Source organism: Pipistrellus kuhlii, unplaced genomic scaffold (genome assembly GCF_014108245.1).
Source record: "Pipistrellus kuhlii isolate mPipKuh1 unplaced genomic scaffold, mPipKuh1.p scaffold_m20_p_6, whole genome shotgun sequence".
In the NCBI taxonomy this organism is placed as follows: domain Eukaryota; kingdom Metazoa; phylum Chordata; class Mammalia; order Chiroptera; family Vespertilionidae; genus Pipistrellus; species Pipistrellus kuhlii.
Genome location: NW_023425562.1, coordinates 48,659,304 through 48,677,526, shown reverse-complemented (window position 1 = coordinate 48,677,526; position 18,223 = coordinate 48,659,304). Strand labels below are relative to the sequence as shown.

Sequence of the window (18,223 nt, the reverse complement as noted above, 5' to 3'; positions counted from 1 at the left end):
TGCTTTTCCTATTTAAAAAAAAAAATGCCATGGCAGAGATGTGGTGTATTTTACTACAGCTCTTAATTGTCCAAACACCCATTGATTTGGCAATTTTTAACAAATGCTGAACACCTCAGCAAAACTAAACAGTTGAGAAAAAAGCTCAACTTTTAAACTGAGGGAGGAAGATGTCGTATCTATCACAGACTCACTGTAAATACATGTAACAGATGTGACTAGGGCTGTTCTGGAGTATAGATAATTCTAATGGCCCAACTTTAAAACTACTTTTTTAAAAAGACCCTAACACTGGCATATGTGTCTTTTGCTTAGAAAAGACTCAAAGTCACCAAATAAACAGCATTTTTGTTATATTAGAAAATTAAGCCCTTGTTAACCAATAAATTATAGACTCTGGGAGCATTTTTTTTTCCTTTTGGTACGTTTTTAATGAGAACAATTTTCCAATTATTCAGGCATGTGGATACTTTTAGTTTGTTTTAAAGATCAATGATATAACGGATATTAAATCTCTTTGTATAAGTTTACCATATGGGTTACAACTATTCCTTAAAAATCATTCCAGAGCCCACCAGTCTCCCCGTTAAGGTCATCGCAGCTCTGAACTATCATGGCTGAATTGTTTTAGTGCTCTCTGCTGAACACCTGCAAACATCAAACAAAAACTGCTGGTCCTTTCCTGGGTTGACAAAAGCCTTTCATGTGAAAAATGCTCCCTGGGAATGTCAGGCTGTAGCTCAGGTTACATTCCATTCTTCCCAGCAGCCTCGCCGCTTCTTAAGGTGGTAGGAAAAACCATGTTTGTGAAATGAAAGATTAAAGGGAATATGGCCACACTTTATTTTCATTCTCACGTTGCAAATCACGACGGAGCATCCTACATTAATGGAATCAAGAGCTACTGGGAACTGAAAGCATGAAATATGACCAAGACTCACGGAAAAACCATAGCTGGTATTTTGGGGTTTTTTTGTTTTTCAAATATGAACAGTCTACTTAGAGCTTGGATCTTTTTTTTTCCCCTGGACCCAAGTTGCAAAGCTACCCATGAAAGTGACATCTGAGATCACTCACGACAATGGAAATGAACCTGAAACAAATTCAGAAAAAATTATCCCTCTGTCCAAAGTTACCTCATACATCCTTCTAGGGAAAGGCCAGTTTTCCTGATTTTTTTTAATTCGTGATGCTTTAAAAAGACTTTATCTTTGTGGATCAATGATTTATCTTATTGAGTGGAAATATAAGCCATTTACTTCACTAATAGCCCTGGGTTCAAATATGTCTTGAATAGATGAGGAAAACCAACAATCCAATCTGTACCCCATATATTACAGTCACCATCATACTGCACTGAATACCTTGCATTTTCCATCCAGTACCCCAAACAAAAGAGCCACACATTTTTACCTTTACAAGTCCACATTTGGGCCTGAGAACTACACCTGTGATGCATTGTTACTTAAAGTTCAACACCTTAAAATAATCACAGCATCTTCATCAGAAATACCATAACATCACACTAAGGATGAAGTCTCTGTCTGGGTTCATGTATGCTTGTATGTATATGTACACACACAAACACACACACACACACACACACACACATACACACACACACACACACACACGGAGTTGTCTTAAGAACTGTGTAAGTTTCAATATATGATCACCTACCAAAATGTAGTAATACATATTCCTATTTGTCCAGCAAACACTCCCTGTAAACACTTAAAATAAACATCATAGCAAGGACTCTTATCTAAGTGTGAACTCAAAAATTTCATGATTCTGAGTCACTTCACTTCATGAGGCCATCCCAAAACTGACATACTTAAGATACTCCAAATGTGTCCATTTTCACAAAGTGTAAAAAAATATTTTGCACTGACTTTGAGAGCAGTCTCTCTCTGTACTTTTCTGACACAATCTACTTCTAGATTTAAACTAAATACACATCTTCTTAAGTAATATGATGAAGAACATTATGGTCAGAGATAAAGTTAGCTACTGTTTGGAAAATGCCTAACATGAAAAATTAATTTGTCTAAAAGAGACCCTTGTGTTCACCTTCACTCCAAAGTTGTATAAAGAATACAGACATCTCCAAGATATAATACTAAAACAAAAAAATTAAGCCCCACTAACACTCCTTTCTTTTTCCTCAGGTTCATTAGCTTGCCAGTACTAGGCAATAAACTACCACGGGGTCCAGGGCAGTAAAACAGAAACCTATGAACAGTACTTTAATCATAAAGTGGACCCCCCCCCAAAAAAAAAGATAAAATATAACTACAGGAGACATCTCATATTTTATAAATCAAGTTACATAGTCTAAAATTCCCTTAGACTGATGAGTGCCAGAAGAAGGAGAAGTAGCTTATTTGGAAATGAGCAACTTGTATAAGCCATTCATTTTATAAAAATGCACCAATTACACAAATCACAAAGGTGAACAGATTTCTCATTGCTCTGAAATGTAAGGGATGTGAAATTATATTCAATAGTTAGCAGACAATTCCACTCGCATCTCAGAGCTGAAAAAATGTCAACATTTACCAGCCTGACTTAAGAATAGCACTGTCTAATGTACTGTTATGTACCCCTGCCAGCACTAAAATACGGCAGCTGTTTAACCAGCAGAAATGGATTCAAGCGCTGAACTTAAAGAATAGCAGGCAACAATGTATGCCTCCTTTTGAGATGAATTTCAGTAGACAAAATGGCAAGTAGATTTTAAATAAATATATTTTCAGTATTCACTCTTAATAAGAGACCTTCACAGAGTCCCCTATTAAAACTGCTCCTCACATGCCAGATAATCAGTGCGCACCCAGTTCCCTTTGTGACTAGTGCTAACGTCTTTTTTAAGCATCACCCAAAGACCTATCGTTTAAATAATGTGGGGTTCTTCCCAATTTGCAACTTTAAATACAGCAAAAATTCATTGCACACACAATACCCAGGGGACAGAAACAGCTAAAGCATCAGAAAGGCTGTTTTAAATATAAATGAATTAATATTTAGCTCTCAGCTTAGCAAGAGGCTTTCTATTTACAGTTATGGTTTACTACACAGCATTAGCTGCAAAATTACAGGCTCATTTCTTTAAAAGGGTTAATTATACATAGAACCTAATAAAATTGATATTATTTACAAGGGATTTTCCCTTTTTATGAAAGTTAGATTTCCCCCCCGCCTTCTATTTCCAAATAGGGAACATTAATTTATCTCCCTCATTTTAACATTGGCCTTATCTCCACATGTTTGATTATAACTGTATTAGAAAATTGCTTTTAAATTAAGTAATGAAATTCTGAGACAGTTTCCTTGATTAAAAAAAAAAAAGGCCTAATTTTAATTTTGCAAAAGACAACATTTTGTGTTAAGTTGTACCACTGATGGATAATGAAATAACCATATCATTACAGGCTAACATTTCAATGACTTTTTCAGAACACTTCATCAGAGCCAAATAATATACAATGAGTGAATAAACAGCAACGGACATTTGACTACACACGAAGACAAGAATGTACATACTTGAGCCAGTAAAATGTCCACTCGCCAAAGAAGTTGGTCCATTTTTCCCACTGCTCACAGGAGGTGAAAACATCTAAAAGAAACAAAGAAATATTACTATTGAAAAGAAGACAGCTGCTCCTTCAGAATTCATCAAAGCTCTTTCACACTCTCACTATATAACTTAAGAGTTTGTGCTAAGGGGCTCATCTTAGTAAAACACATCACCATCCAACTCAGAACTAAAGCAGGCACAGCACTGGCAATCCCCCCCTCCGCCCCCATTACCACTCCTTCCTTTTTCCTCAGGTCCATCAGATTGCCAGGACTAGGCGGTACTACCACATTTTAAACAAACACAGTCCCCATAAGGTTATCAGGATTCAGTGTGGAGGGCAGCAGCCTCTCTAGAAAACACTAGTTTTACAAAGGAGAAGGAGGGGGGGGAAAAAGTTGTTTGTTTTATATGAAAACCTTGGCCATAAACGTGGCAATGTCCATTTTCCAGCCCGTATAGGATTTGCCTGTTATATGTGAACCCAAATAAAAGTAAAAGTGCCACCTGCACTAAATTCTCATTTCATCTCTAACATGAGAGCAATTTGAAGCAAGTCTCTCTCTCTCTCTCTCTCTCTCTCTCTCTCTCTCTCTCTCTCTCTCTCTCTCTCACACACACACACACACACACACACACACACTCTCTCTCTCTCTCTCTCTCTCTCTCTCTCTCTTTCACTCCCTCTTCTCTCCAGCATTTATTTCGACCCTAATTAGTTTCCCTCTTCTTCCAAGTATCTAAGTGGATAATGCGCACCTTCCCCGGGTCAGAGCCTGCAAAAAGCAAAGGAACGAATGGAGAAAGTGCAGCAAGCAGAAAGGGGGCTGCGAAGCTGCCGGAGCTATGTTTCCTGGCAAAACTTCCGAAAGCCATTTCTCCAAAAGAAGGTCTGGAGGAGCGGCAGCACAGCAGCGGCAGCGGCGGCGGCGGCGGCGGCGGCAGCAGCATGAGAGAGCCCCCCCTCAGAAGGTGGCTGGGACTGTATTGATGGGTTTTGTGGATTCTTTTCAGTTTGATTTGCAAATGCATCTCACACCAAACTCATCTGCCTTCGAAAAACTCAATTCCTCTGACAGGAGTGGGACTGGGTTTGGGAAAGGGAAGCAGAGGGATGGAGAGGGACCAAGTGCAGCTGTAAAAACTCCACAAGTGTGTAAGCTCTTCTTTGTACTGATCTCGTCGCTATGAAGTGTATAAGAAAACAGTATATAGGGTTCTAAAGGATATATGCTCACTAAATACACTACTCAGAATCCTGGGGGGGGGGGGGGGGGAGAGTAACGAAGTAACTACAGATCCTACTCATCCAAAGCATCATCAGTTTAAAACTTTAAAGAGTCTACAGGGCCTCCTATGTTCTCCTTTCCATGTCTAGAAACAAATAAGTAAATAAATAAAAGGAGTAGTGCCCAAAGTATTCGTACTTTCAACTGTTCAGATAAGGCCAAGTTTTAGGAGTGATTTGCCATGTTATGGGTGTCTGTTTTTCCTTTCCAGTGGGGTGAGATTCAATTATTGGGGGGGGGGGGGTATGGAATTCAAGGCAAGTTCATTAGACTGGGGGGGGGGGGGGAGCCTGAATCGTCCATCACACCCAAAAATTGTAGTTGAAACTTTATCAAAAACACCTTCATTTTACCGAGGGTTCGGCCAATTAAAAATTATTTCTGTCCTTCAGATCACTATTGGTGTCTAGCTAAGTATTTGGGTGTGTTTTTTTGGGGGGGGTTTTTTTTTTGCTTTGTTTTGTTTTGTTTTCACAGCTGTTGTTAGTTTCCACCGTTCTTTCTTACCGCACTGAAATCCAGTAAATCACTCAGCTCTTTGTCCGTCCCTAAGGCAGCCATTCGCTGTTGGTGATGCATTTTAGCAAAATCACACAAACCTAGAAACATGGAAATAACCGCAATCAGAAAATCCAGTCCCAATCCTTGGGAGAAAACACAATCGGATTTTTGGAGACTGGGGGGTGGGGGGAGGGATTGGGGGTGAGGATGTGGGGGCGGGCAGGATTAAGGTGGAAAGGAGGGAGGGATGGGAGAGTTGTTTTCTGTTCTGTTTTGTTTTGTTTTGTTTTAAAGATGGAATAGGCAGCAATAGCAAAAAAAAAAAAAAAAGCGATTATTGATACTGTATCTCCAAAGAGACGATCAAAACTGGTAACATCCACTATCAAACCAAATCCGGGAAGAGAGAGAGAGAGAGAGAGAGAGGAGGAGAGAGAGAGAGAGAGAGAGAGGAGAGAGAGAGAGGAGAGAGAGAGAGAGAGAGAGAGAGAGAGGAGAGAGAGAGAGAGAGAGAGAGAGAGAGAGAGGGGAGAGACGCTCTTCAGCGCATCATTTTATGCAACAGGAGGTAGAGCGAGAAATGAATGGATCATAGAGAAAAAAGAGAAACTACTGAGAACGATCCGGTCTCAACTTTCCCCCCCCACCCTCCATCCCACACACACACACACACACACACACACACACACACACCACACCACTCCCCTCCTCACTGCAAAGTAGCTATAAAGAAATTAAAGATGAGCGTCTCTGGAGTGAAAACACGTCCGCAGGGGGAGGAGGGGTGACAGGGTCGGAGGAAAAGGCGGGGGGTGGGGGGATGGGGGGAGCAGAGAGGGGAGGAGAGTGGGGGGTCGGGTCCTGTAATTGTCCAGCAGCCTAATTTGCGAAAGAAAGGAAGGATTGTAAAAATTAAAGTCAGGCCCTTGGCAAAGTCACCCGTCCCTCCAAGTGGCATTGCCGGGGAGGGGTGGCGGCGGGGAAGGAGGGGATCGGGAGGAGGGGGGGGGGGCCGAGGCGGGAGGGGAGGGAAGAGGCGCGGGAGGGGAAGGGGTGTCTCTGCTGGAAGCGCCGGGAGCCGGGAGCCCGCGGCCCCCGGAGGCGAACGGAGCGGCGTGCGGGGCCGCCGCAGCCCCGCGCCTGGCGCATCAGCCCCGCCGCGCCCGCCGCCGGCGCCGGTACCTACCGCCCGCGCGCGACGAGGGGCTCCCGGGGCTCCGCTGGCGCCGGGGCGGCGCTCATGTCTCCCCGCTGCCGCCGCCGCCCGGTCCTTCCCCGCCGCCGCCGCCGCCGCCGCCGCCGCCGCCGCCACTACCGCTCCGCGCACACACAGCCAAGATCCCTGACTCTTAACACCAACTCTCTCCTCCGGGGAGGGGAGGGGACGGGAGGGGGAGGGGGGCCCGCCGCCGAGGCGCACGGAATTGCAAGTTCAGCAAAGAAATGGGTGGGGGGGCTCCGGGGAGACGCGGCTGGCTCCGTGGGATCGGGCTGGTGGGGATGCGCGGGGGGCCACCCCCCTCTTCTCTCCACCCTCCTGGGGGGAGAAAAATCTCAACACCTCCCCCGCCTCACACACACACACACACACACACACACACACACACACACACACACACAAATAATACATGCATCGAGCACCTCGCTTGCTTTCCCCCGATCGTCAATTGCAATCGGAAGACGGAGCAGCCCAGGGTCTGCCCGTCTCCAGCACCCTCGGAGGCACTTGGAGATTATTTATTCGAGTTTGCATCCCCCCCCCCCCTTCACTTCTTTCTTTCCCTGACTCCCGTGCCTTCTCTCACTCGCACATCGACTACACACACACACACACACACACACACACACACACACACACACGCCACAGAGCAAGTTGATACTAGACTGCACCTACACGTGATGCAAAAAGACTTGGCCGAGAGGAGCAATATTTTTCTTTTCCGTGGATAAACCAAGCCGGGGGAAAGATTTTCATCCCAGTAGTTTTGCATTGGGGGCGAAACCTGAATCGCATACTTTCTTCGCCCTCCTTTTTAAGTCACAGAATAGTATAGCTGCAAACTTTTGCCAAAAAGGAAAAAGAAAAAAAAAGAGAGAGAGAGAGAGGCCGTTTTTGAAGGTGGATGTTGTTTTGTTTTTACACTTGAGTTCCTAGGCACGCCGAGTCCCCCCGTTCGCCAGCACTGTAAGTTTTTTAATTTCTGCATTTACCGTTACAGGCCCTGCATGCTCTTAAAACATACTTTTTTTTACATCACTTTTTAGGTTAGAAATGAAGCTTCAGAATTCCACCGGCTCCTAACTGCAAGCGTGCTTTACCCGGTGTCTACAACACACGCAATATTAACGTGTTAAAATACACATTCTGCAAAAAAAAACAAAACAAAAAAAAAACCTTTATTGCTCTATGTGGGAATACATACACAACATGCACACAATTTTACCCCATTGGCAATCATTTAATTGGTTTCTTTTGCTTGAATAAAGCATTGGGATCGATATTTTTAAAAAATTAAATGCAATTACAAATGGTAACGTTACCTTAAATGGCCACAAATATGCTCACAATATTCCAAGGAAAAGTGACTTTAAAAAGAGAAACAAAAATCTTCCGCAAGGACTTAGTATCTCACATGTGTGTCCCCCCAAAAAAGTACTTTAACTGGTACTCAGTCTGCTCCAGTGATATCCACAAGATTATGCACCTGGCTGTGGCTTTTGCATTTTTCCACCATCAAACTGCAACAAAATTCCCTCCCTCCACAAAAAAAAAAAAAAAAAAAAAAAAAAAAAAAAAAAAAAAATCATAAAAAAATCCAACAACTTTTTCTTATTGTTTATAAAAAAAAATCAGTACAGGATAGTTATCATTTTCCCCTCAAACCAATCTTGTTGGTGGTGGGTTTTTGGTTTGTTATTTTCTCTTCTCCTCTCATAAAGTCTTAAACTTGTTCCAAGTTTAGAAGTGTCTCATCCTCCTCCTCATCCTCATCCTCATCATCACCATGGACTCCCCCGCGGAGTCACATTGATGATAATAGGCTCCCCTGAAAGATACATTGTAATCCATTCACATCCGGGCACTGCGGGCTTATAAAGAGAAGGCGCTGCGGCCGCGGCTGCTCCTCCAGACAATGACTGGGGAGGGGCGGGGCAGGAGCGGAGACCATAGAGAGGTAAACACCGCGCCTAGAGCGGCGCCCAAGATGGCGGCGCCCGCGGGCCACGCCTCCTGCCGAACCGGGGTGGGGAGGGGGGCGGGTGTCGCGCTTAGGGCCGAAAGGCAAGGGCTCCGGAGGCTGGGGCAGTTATCAGGCCCTGCATCCCTGCATACTTCTTTTTGGTCCCCTTCTTTGGCTCCCCTGTTTATTACTCAGAAGGTGGAGTTTCTGAATGAAGGACTGAAACCCAGACTTCCACAGGGGAGTCAGCTCCCCTGGCTCACCCTGAGGGGGCTCCACTTAGGCCGTGCCCGCCCCCCCAAAGGAGGAAAGCCTCAAGCCCCAGTTCTCTGGCTGTGTGAAACCCGACCTCTTTAAGGGAGACTTGAGCGTCCTGGAGAAAGTCCCCTGCCCCAGCCTGTAGCTCCTGGGCTAGAAGAGGAATGTGGGTGCTCTCCTCCTCCATCACCCACACACAGTTCCCTTCCAAGCCCCCCGGGGAAAGGGGGAACTTTTACAGGTCTTGGAAGCCTCCCCTTGGAAAAGACCTTCATTCACTGCTGGGTGGACTCAGATTGAGTTTCTACCAGGAAGCACTACAGAATCAATTTATAGTTGATAGCCAAGCAACTACCATCTCCACTTTTCTAGTCTGTGAAGTGCAAAGAATAATACCCACTTTAAGAGTTTCTTAAGAATTAAAAGAATAAAGTTAAAGATGGAGCAATCGCTACAATCATTCCTTTCCACCTATAATTCCTTGCTAAACCCACTGATAGCTCTAATCTAGTCCATCGGATTTTCAGGGGAGGTTTTTCTTCCAGTTAATTCGGCCCGAAATCTCTAGCAGTTCCTGACAGCTCTAACACAGGATGCATTTCAGGGGAAGCCACAGACTGAGTTGCTAGCCTCCTTCCTGCAGGCCAGTCTGACCTTATAAAGGAATTCCTGGTGTCTGTTTCAACCAATGGGCTGACAGATGACCCATCCAATCAGAATGACAGTTATACCCTCATTTGCATCTTTACTGATCAATCAGAGCAGCTCCTGAAAGAACATTCAGAGTGTGCTATTCTGCCCAATCAAAGGACAGTGTTATTTGCACCAATCAGACTGTGCAAACTTGGAATCTTCGTTTGCTTAAAAATGGGCCAATCAGGGACTGGAGGGGATGGGGGAGGGAGAGAGACTTCTATATAAAGAGTGGACTCAGGTTGTCTCTATGGGGTGCATTTTTGGTTTTCTCCTGAGGCCTCTTTCCCAGTTTGGAAACTGATCTTTTGAATAGTTTATTTTCTTTCTGCGCCCTAGATTGGAAACCTGTTGGCATTAAATTAGTGGCAGTGACCTTCTGTTCACTTAATGTTGAATAGCTTAATCCAGAGCAGTTTAATAAGTGATTTAAAAAACTTACCTAAGTTATACAATTTTATATTAATAGAGCTCACCTTTAAAGCCAAGCCATCTATGATCAGAGTCAACATCCAACTGTATCGTTTATACTGTTTGGCAGCAGAAATGTCCTAATCTCCATTTTCTGGTAAAGTTTTGTGGCAGATTAATTTTCAAGACTTTTTGTTTATGTTTAAGTTTTTAGGAAACAAGAATTAGGGCATTTATACTTTGTTTCCTGTCTGTTCACACATTGGGAAGATTCCTGTGTTCTGGTTTCTTTCCATGTTCTCATCTTAAAATAACATTTTTACATTTAGACACTACTTTATGCTGCATTATCAATCAAAAGCATTATCTCTGTTTCTCAGCATAAGCCTCTACAGGCTCTACTGAGATGATGTAATAAAAAGACCATAAATGTTTGTTTAGGGGAAATATTCTACTGGCTCTACCTCTTTAATCAGCTCTGTAACTTAAGGCTTGATGTCAGTCTCTTTTACAGTAAAATGCAGAAGCTAGATGAAATAATCTCATAAAATTCCTTCTACTTTTTAGATTTTAATACACACCCCTTCTCCTGAATTTCAAGGGGAAATAAATGATCTGTCCAGAAACCAATGATAGGATCAGGTCTGGGACCTAAAGCACCCAATTGATGCCTAGTGATTTTTTTTTTAACTGCATTCTACCATCAGGAAACCATGAAACTAACTTTCTTATTTTAAATTTTGATGTTTTATATATTTTAATTGATTTTTTTTATAGAAAGGAAGGGAGAGGGATAGAGACTTAGAAACATCGATGAGAGGGAAACATCGATCAGCTGCCTCCTGCACACCCTCAACTGGGGATATGCCCGCAAACAAGGTACATGCCCTTAACCAGAATCAAACCTGGGATCCTTCAGTCTACAGATCTTGGGAAGTTAGAACTTTGCAGTCTTGGAAGCCTATCCACTGAGCCAAACCAGTTAGGGCTTGGGTAGTTTTTTTTTTTTTTAAATGAACTATCACAAGAATAGATATATTTATAAAGATGGAAGTCGCCCTAGAAACAAAGTCAATAGAATTATGTGAAACTTTGTAAAAAAAAAAAAATGTAATAGATTTGTTTTGGTGTTCCTGCTCCATCTAGACTACCTTCCCTATAAATCTCTCCATAAATCCTGATATAGAGGTAGAACTTGATGTGAGTGCCACATGAGTCCAAGCCCCAACAGGTCCAGCTGATTGAACCACGGGAATTAAAAGAGTCTTGCCAGGCTGGTGTGGCTCAATAGTTGAGCACTGATCTATGAAACAAGAGGTCACGGTTGGATTCCTGGTCAGGGCACATGCCCAGGTTTCAGGCTCCATCCCCAGTGTGGGGCGTGCAGGAGGCAGCTGATCAATGATCCTCACCATTGATGTTTCTGTCTCTCCCTCTCCCTTCCTCTCTTTGAAATAAATAAAAATATTTTAAATATAAATAAATAAAAGAATCTATGGTAAATGATGATCGGATATGTTGGAGTCAGCTGGCCAGAGCTAGTGCCAGGAAGCCAATCCATGTGAGACCCATGGTAATGGGAAACAAGAACCAAAAGTTAGCAGAGGACACTGCTTTTCAGATAAAACAGAATGGTTTTGGGAGTTCCCAGGACAATTTAGTCCGAGGAAGAAATGCTTAGGAGTATTTTATCCTTAAAAAAAAATTTTTTTGTATTATTTATTGACTTTTTTAGAGAGAGAGAGAACGGGAGAGAAACAAACATCAATTTGTTGTTCCACTTATTATGCATTCATTGGTTGCTTCATATATACATATATATATATATATATATATATATATATATATATATATATATATATGATTTTTTTTTTACAGAGAGGAAGGCAGAGAGAGTTAGAAACATGCACCAGATGCCTCCCACACATCTCATACTGGCTGGGGTTGTGCCTGCAACCAAGGTACATGCCCTTGACTAGAATCGAACCTGGGACCCTTCAGTCCGCAGGCCAAAACTCTATCCACTGAGCCAAACCAGTCAGGGCCATTGGTTACTTCTTATACATGCTCTGACCAAGGACTAAACCTGCAACCTTGGTATAGTATCCTGCAATCTTGGGATCCTTTATCAATTATTAATAGGACCACCTTGCTTCCTATCCATAAGATAGTTGATTCCTGCTGTGCTATCCTTCTCTAAATGAGTTAATCTGAGTGTTTTTCTGGTCCTCACAACTAAAATGTTAAACTGGGGGGCGGGGGGGGGGGGGGGGGGGGGAGAATGCTTTAGATATCAGCATTTCAAAAACGGTCCTTAATATTTGGGTGGGGAGGGGGAGTAGTTACCACTGCTCAAGTGGTTAAAAAATTTGTCCCACTCATACACTGAAGAGATTCTAATTAAGTGTGCCACATATAGTCAGAATACTAGTATGTAAGTGTCATGTCCTTTTGTGCCAAATTATGGCCTTGGGCAAGTTTAACATTGTGTGAGACATAAAATCATGAATGTCTTCAATATTTTATGTGACTGGTTAAAATCAAATGAGATAGTGGAGATGAAAGGATTCTGAACATGGCAAAATCCTACCAAATGTGAGGTAACATTCTTACATAAACTGAGTTGATGACTAAAGACAATATTTCTTTCATAGGAGTATGGAAGGAGTGGCAAATATTGAAACCCAAGACACAGAAAAGAACAGACATTGCAGTGTACTTGGACCAAACCCTTCATTTTAGTTGAAGATGTCAAGGCTCAAGTAGGATGTCTTGTCCAAGGTCATGTCACTAATGAGTTACACAGCCAGAAGTAGCCCTCCAGTACCTGAGTGCCAGTTCAGAATGCCATACAATTCTCCTTCAAATTTCATTCCATTTGCTCTCCCCAAAGCCTGACCATGTTACAATAAGAAAACAGACAAAACCATAAACACATACACAAAAAAAACAAGATCTCTGATGATCTTTTAGAAATTCATCCAAAAATTCAGCAAATATTTTTTGAGTGTCTACCTTGTGTTGGCAGCTAATCTCTCAAGCCCTGAGCAAAAATATAGGCAAACAAATCAAAATGATTTAAATGTCAAGGGCAGTCTTGATTGAATGGGAAAGTTATGTTGAGCAAGATACGGGTTGGGAAGATGTGTGGGAAAGAGGGCTATCCCAACATGCTTTTAAGTTGATATATATAAAAGGGCACAGCCACCCAAGACCCAAATGCAAGCCTCACACATACTGCAACGCTGAGTCAGAAAAGCAGCTGGAAGCATGGAAGGGGAGGCATCCAGTCAGTTTGTATGTGTGTGTGTGAAAGAAGTCCAGAGCTTCCGTTCACAAAAAGACCCACATACCTCAGGGCCTTTGCATTGGCTGTTCCCAGGACTCTTTCCTTGGCTTTTCACATACCTGTCTCCTTGTCATCCTTCTGAGCTTCAACATCACCTCCTCCTATAGACCTTCTCAACCATTCTGTCTAAAGTAAGCGCCCATCCTAATATTCTCTGCCTCACTAGAGCTTTATATTCTTAGTTGCACCTTTCCCAAATGAGATACTTTTGTTACTATATTTGCTTTTTACTGCCTGTCTCACCCATCAGAGTGTGAATGAACTAATGTAGGGACCAGTTGAATCTACCCTATACACACACACCTAATGCAGTGCCTGGCACATATTAGATATTCTGTAACTCTTTGTTAAATAAGCGAATGAAGGACTTGTCTCTATCCTCAAGATTCACACTTACACTGAAGAGGATAGCTTTTTATAACTTTTCAACTTTGTTTCTCTTAAGGTTCCATTTTTAGCTTGACTTAATTGTTGGTAAATAGTGCTGATGAATATTCAGTATGAATGTCCAAAGGCCACTGGCCCCTTAGCACCTGAATCCTAGACACTAAAAATAGAACAAGGATAATTGCCTTAATTTGCCAAACTATGGGGACAGCCTTGTCATTATAATGACACAACAAAAGATGCTGTCAGTGTATTGCCTCACTATGATATAATTTTATGGATGAGGAAATTGAGGCTTGGAGCACAACAAATTTCCTGAGATCACATGCCAACAACGTGACTGAGCTGGGCTCAGACACAGGCAGACTATGCTTCTGCTTATAGCTCAGTGACGTAGGCCACGGCTTCAGGTCACAGCCAACTGCGGTAAAGAGCTGCAGATGTTGAGCGTTTCACTTTGTAACACACAGGGAGCATGAGACCACCAGGGTACGAAGTGCTCTGTAGACAATATCTTCATTTCTTCTCTAGAACTCTATTCTTGCCCTATTTTCCCAGTTTGCAAGTCCCTAAAAAAAAAAATAAATAAATAAATAAATAAATAAATAAATAAATGTGTGAAACCCTTAGAATAGAATACTCAAACTATAACAGAGAAAAGTTTTATGATTAGAAGGGAACCTTCTAGAAAGCTGGCATTAAATCTCTCGTCTTCTTACGTTAACAAAACGCTGTGGATACTAAAACCGAAAGATTGTCAGTTTTATTTTCCCCCTCTTGTCTCTAAACATCTAAAAATGAAGGAAAAATTCTTGCTTTCCTAGAATTAGGATTCAATCCACTGTCTTTCCTCTGCGCTTTGTACTTTGTGTATGGATGGATCCCAATGTTGTGTCATGGGTGTGTCAGCACATGTTCCCTTTATAAAGGTGAGGGGCGGGTCTTTGTATGATTTGGCACACTGCTTGGCATCTAAGGGACTGTTTATGGAACTGAGTTATTCTTCCAACAATGACCCAGAGGATCAAGCAACTTTGGAAATGAAGTTATATGACAACAGATTGGTGTTTAAAATAACAAACCTTCCTATTGAACCAAGGCACATAACAAAGCAGAATTTTTATTTCCTTACTATTAGATGTTTAAGGGATTTTTTTTTTTTAGAAGTAAAAGTGAAGAAATAAAAACTCATCTTGAATGTCCTTGGAATTCTGGTTGTTTAAAGAAGACTCAAAAGTTTTAGTGCCAGTCTTCTAGAAGGTTCCCTTCTAATCATAAAACTGGATTCTCTGTTATGATTTGAGTGTTCTATTGTAGGGGTTTGCCATTTTGGGAGGGACTTATGAGTTGGGAGAATAAGGCATGAATTAAGTCCCAGAGAAGAAATGAAGATGTGGTGTATAGAGCACTTTGTACCCTAGTGGTCTCATGCTCCCCATATGTTGCCAGGTTAAAACTCCAACATATTCAGATCTTTGCTGCAGTTGGATGTGTCACTGAGCTGTGAGCAGAAACCTGGTCTACTTGTGTTAAGTCTCAGCTCAGCTATGTAGTGGGTATGTGGTCTTGGGCAATTGGCTCTACCCTCATCCATAAAATGAGTATAATAATTTGTCATAGAATGAATATAACAGTATTAGCAAAAGTACCTGCCAGGGTGCTCAGCCAATTATTGCAACCTAGCAATTATGATATAAATTCTTAAGTGTTACATTTTTTCAAATTGCAGGTCTTAACTCTTTATGGTCATGGAATTGATTCACTGGGTTGTGGCCACTGTTTATTTGAAGTAAAATAGAGTAGCATAGCAAATACCAACATGCATTGCACAAATTAAGAGTAAGGGTTGTTTTATTAAAGCCTGTTTCAGGTGTGTATAAGTAGTAGAGTATGTGTGTATGAAGTTACCACAGGAATATTTAAGCCACGCTTTAGTGAATGAACTTCATTGGTTTGCTAGCAAAGGTATTCATGAAGCATATCTTGGGATCATAACAAAGAAGAGAAAAGTCTCCTTCTTATTCTATTTCTTCTCTCCTCAAATTTCATACTATTTCAAAACCAACAGACATCCCCCACCAAAGAAAAGGAGATGAATAAAAAAATAAATGGTTTAAAATATATGTACAATGTTAGAAAGGATATAAGGAATCTTGGAAAACAGCTCAAGAACCTTTCATGTATCCTGTATCCCAAAGTGAAATAAAACTGATTGAACTTAATATACTTGGTCATCAAAATTTGTTAAAAGCTGTGGGTTACCCCATCCCAACCTCCAATTACCTCTTCAAATTTTACTCCACCTCCTTCTTTAAAGGAAATGTCATCTCTAGTCAACTAATCATATGCCATAGTTTCATGGAGCGTTTTGTCCATAAAAAGCACTATGGAAGGAATGGTGAGGAAGTCAAGGAGAAAAAACAGGACCCCTGAGTGCTCAGCATTTATACCCTAGTGCCATGGTTGGCAAACTGCAGCTCGCGAGCCACATGAGGCTCTTTGACCCTTTGAGTGTGGCTCTTCCACAAAATACCACGGCCTGGGCAAGTCTGTTTTGAAGAAGTGGCGTTAGAAGAAGTTTAAGTTTAAAATTTTGGCTCTCCAAAGATATTTCAATCGTTGTACTGTTGATATTTGGCTCTGTTGACTAATGAGTTTGCTGACTACTGCCCTAGTGGGTAGGCCAGACATACATAAATCACCTGACTCCTGACAGACTGATCATAGAGCTATCAAGAGGTAAAATCAAGCCATGAGACTATAGCACAATGAGTAATTATCAGCTGGAGAAATCTAAGAAGGCTTCTTGGATGAGCTCAGGCTAGAGCTTTATTTGGAAAGAGAAGGAGGATCAGCATAAGCGGCTCGAGAGAGAAGGCTGTTCTCGGCTGAAGCACTAACTCTGGCAAAACTTGAAGACCAGATCTTGCTAGGGTTCACAAGAGCAATTAAAGGGTTAACATGTTAAAACTCAGTTGGGAACCTCATTTGGACCCACTGACCTTTATTCCTGCTGCATGGAACCACTAGAAACAGGCACAGAGCAGCAGTGATCATATATGCCTGAGAAGATCATTTAGGAAGCATTACGGAGAACAATGAAGCTATTGCTCTTCTCTCGTTTCTTCTATATTTTAGCAGCTTCTGTGGCTCTCTCTTCATATGAATTGTCGGGGATCTTTGTCTTTCTGCCTTGAAAGCTTTAGATTGCACTGATGGATTTCCAGGTGACAGTACACTATCAATACGCCCTTTGCACTGGGTAATTTATGGCTTCATTGAAGTTGCTCATGTGAATGTTCTCATTGACTGTACTTCCACCACTGCAAGAACCTAGGAGACTGCTGACTTCTGCGATGACTAATCAGTGCGTTGTAAACTTTCATCAGCATCACAATAATCTGGGGAGCTTGTAAAACTCATACTCCTGAGCTCCAATTCCAGAGGTTCTGCTTCAGCAAACCTGGGAAGGGACAGGGACCCATGAAATGCTGTGTTGGAGTCAGCTTGCTTTGGCTCAGGCAAGGTGATTGGGCGCATGCTTCCCAACTCTACAGCCAAAAATCAGGAGTTGAGAGAACTGGCAAGCCTAGTTCTTTCCTATTGGGATTTCTGTGACTTCCCTAGTGTCACTATGATAGCTGATCCTGTGCAGTCTGATGGTGTCATCTGCAGCAACAGTGATGTTCTTGCTGTTAGAATCCCTAAAGCAAACACAATCCTGCCTTACACGTGGGTTCCAATATTACCTGTTTTTTGTCCATTCTCACATGTGTGACTTTAGGCCAAAGAAACTGGTCCAAATGGATTTCTGACCTCCCTACACCTGGGCCAGAAGTAGTCATCCCCATGTACTCTTAGGTCACACTCTAGGTTTTGCCACCCAGCTAGGCTTCTCTTCCCTTGGGTAACATCCCTTTCTGGGACCACGGGTGCATATTCCTGCTGACAGAACTCAGACATGGCTATGATAACACACCAACTCAGAGAGGCTCTAACCATGTTACTCTGAGAAAGGAAGAAGCCAGTAAGATCCCCTCTCAGAGGACTCGCTGGATCCCATTCTGTTGCCCACCTCTTCCCTGCTGTGCTTACCAAGGCCTCTTGGGAGAAGTGACCTTTGATAGGACTTGGGTTCTTCTATACCCTTCCCCTGGTGCCAAATGGGCCTGGTGGTCTTCCATTTCATTACTGAGAAGAGTAAAAGGAAATTTGCTTCAAAGTGTCCTTCTATGCCCACCTACTTCTGAATCAAGACGTGGATTACAGCCCTGGCCTGTGGCTCAGTTGATTGGAGCATCATCTGGTACAACAAAAAGTTCTGGGTCTGACTGCCAGTCAGGGCACCTACCCAGATTGTGGGTTAATAATCTCTAGAAGTGCCTATAGGAAGCAATCGATCGATGTTTCTCTCTCTCCCTTTCTCTCTCAATAAAAGTCAGTTAAAATATATGAGTATTTTTAAAGAAATGGATGATAATCTCTCCTAATTGAAAAACAAAAAGTTCAAGTTCTTCCTCACAATGTAACCTATAACTCACATACTAGTCATTTTTGGAGGGGTTGTGGGGTA

At 42.2% G+C, this 18,223-nt stretch overlaps 1 protein-coding gene across 22 annotated transcripts in view; it reads right to left on the bottom strand.

Annotated features, from left to right (window-relative positions):
- The window catches only part of TCF4 (transcription factor 4), a 344,054-nt gene extending 335,898 nt beyond the window's left edge, over nucleotides 1-8,156 (bottom strand). For 5 of the 22 annotated variants that reach the window (XR_006740306.1, XM_036419941.2, XM_036419944.2 and 2 more), the window contains exon 1: nucleotides 3,547-3,619. Coding sequence is in view for 21 of the 22 variants with exons in the window: in XM_036419941.2 (XP_036275834.2) it covers nucleotides 3,547-3,619 (73 nt within the window). In the remaining variant the exon portion in view is untranslated. Of the gene's footprint in view, nucleotides 1-3,546; nucleotides 3,620-3,999; nucleotides 4,019-4,339; nucleotides 4,358-5,376; nucleotides 5,469-6,556; nucleotides 6,732-7,911 lie in introns of those variants that run through there. The other 17 variants (XM_036419952.2, XM_045574557.1, XM_045574556.1 and 14 more) reach the window with 13 other exon arrangements.
- Nucleotides 8,157-18,223: the final 10,067 nt, after the last annotated feature.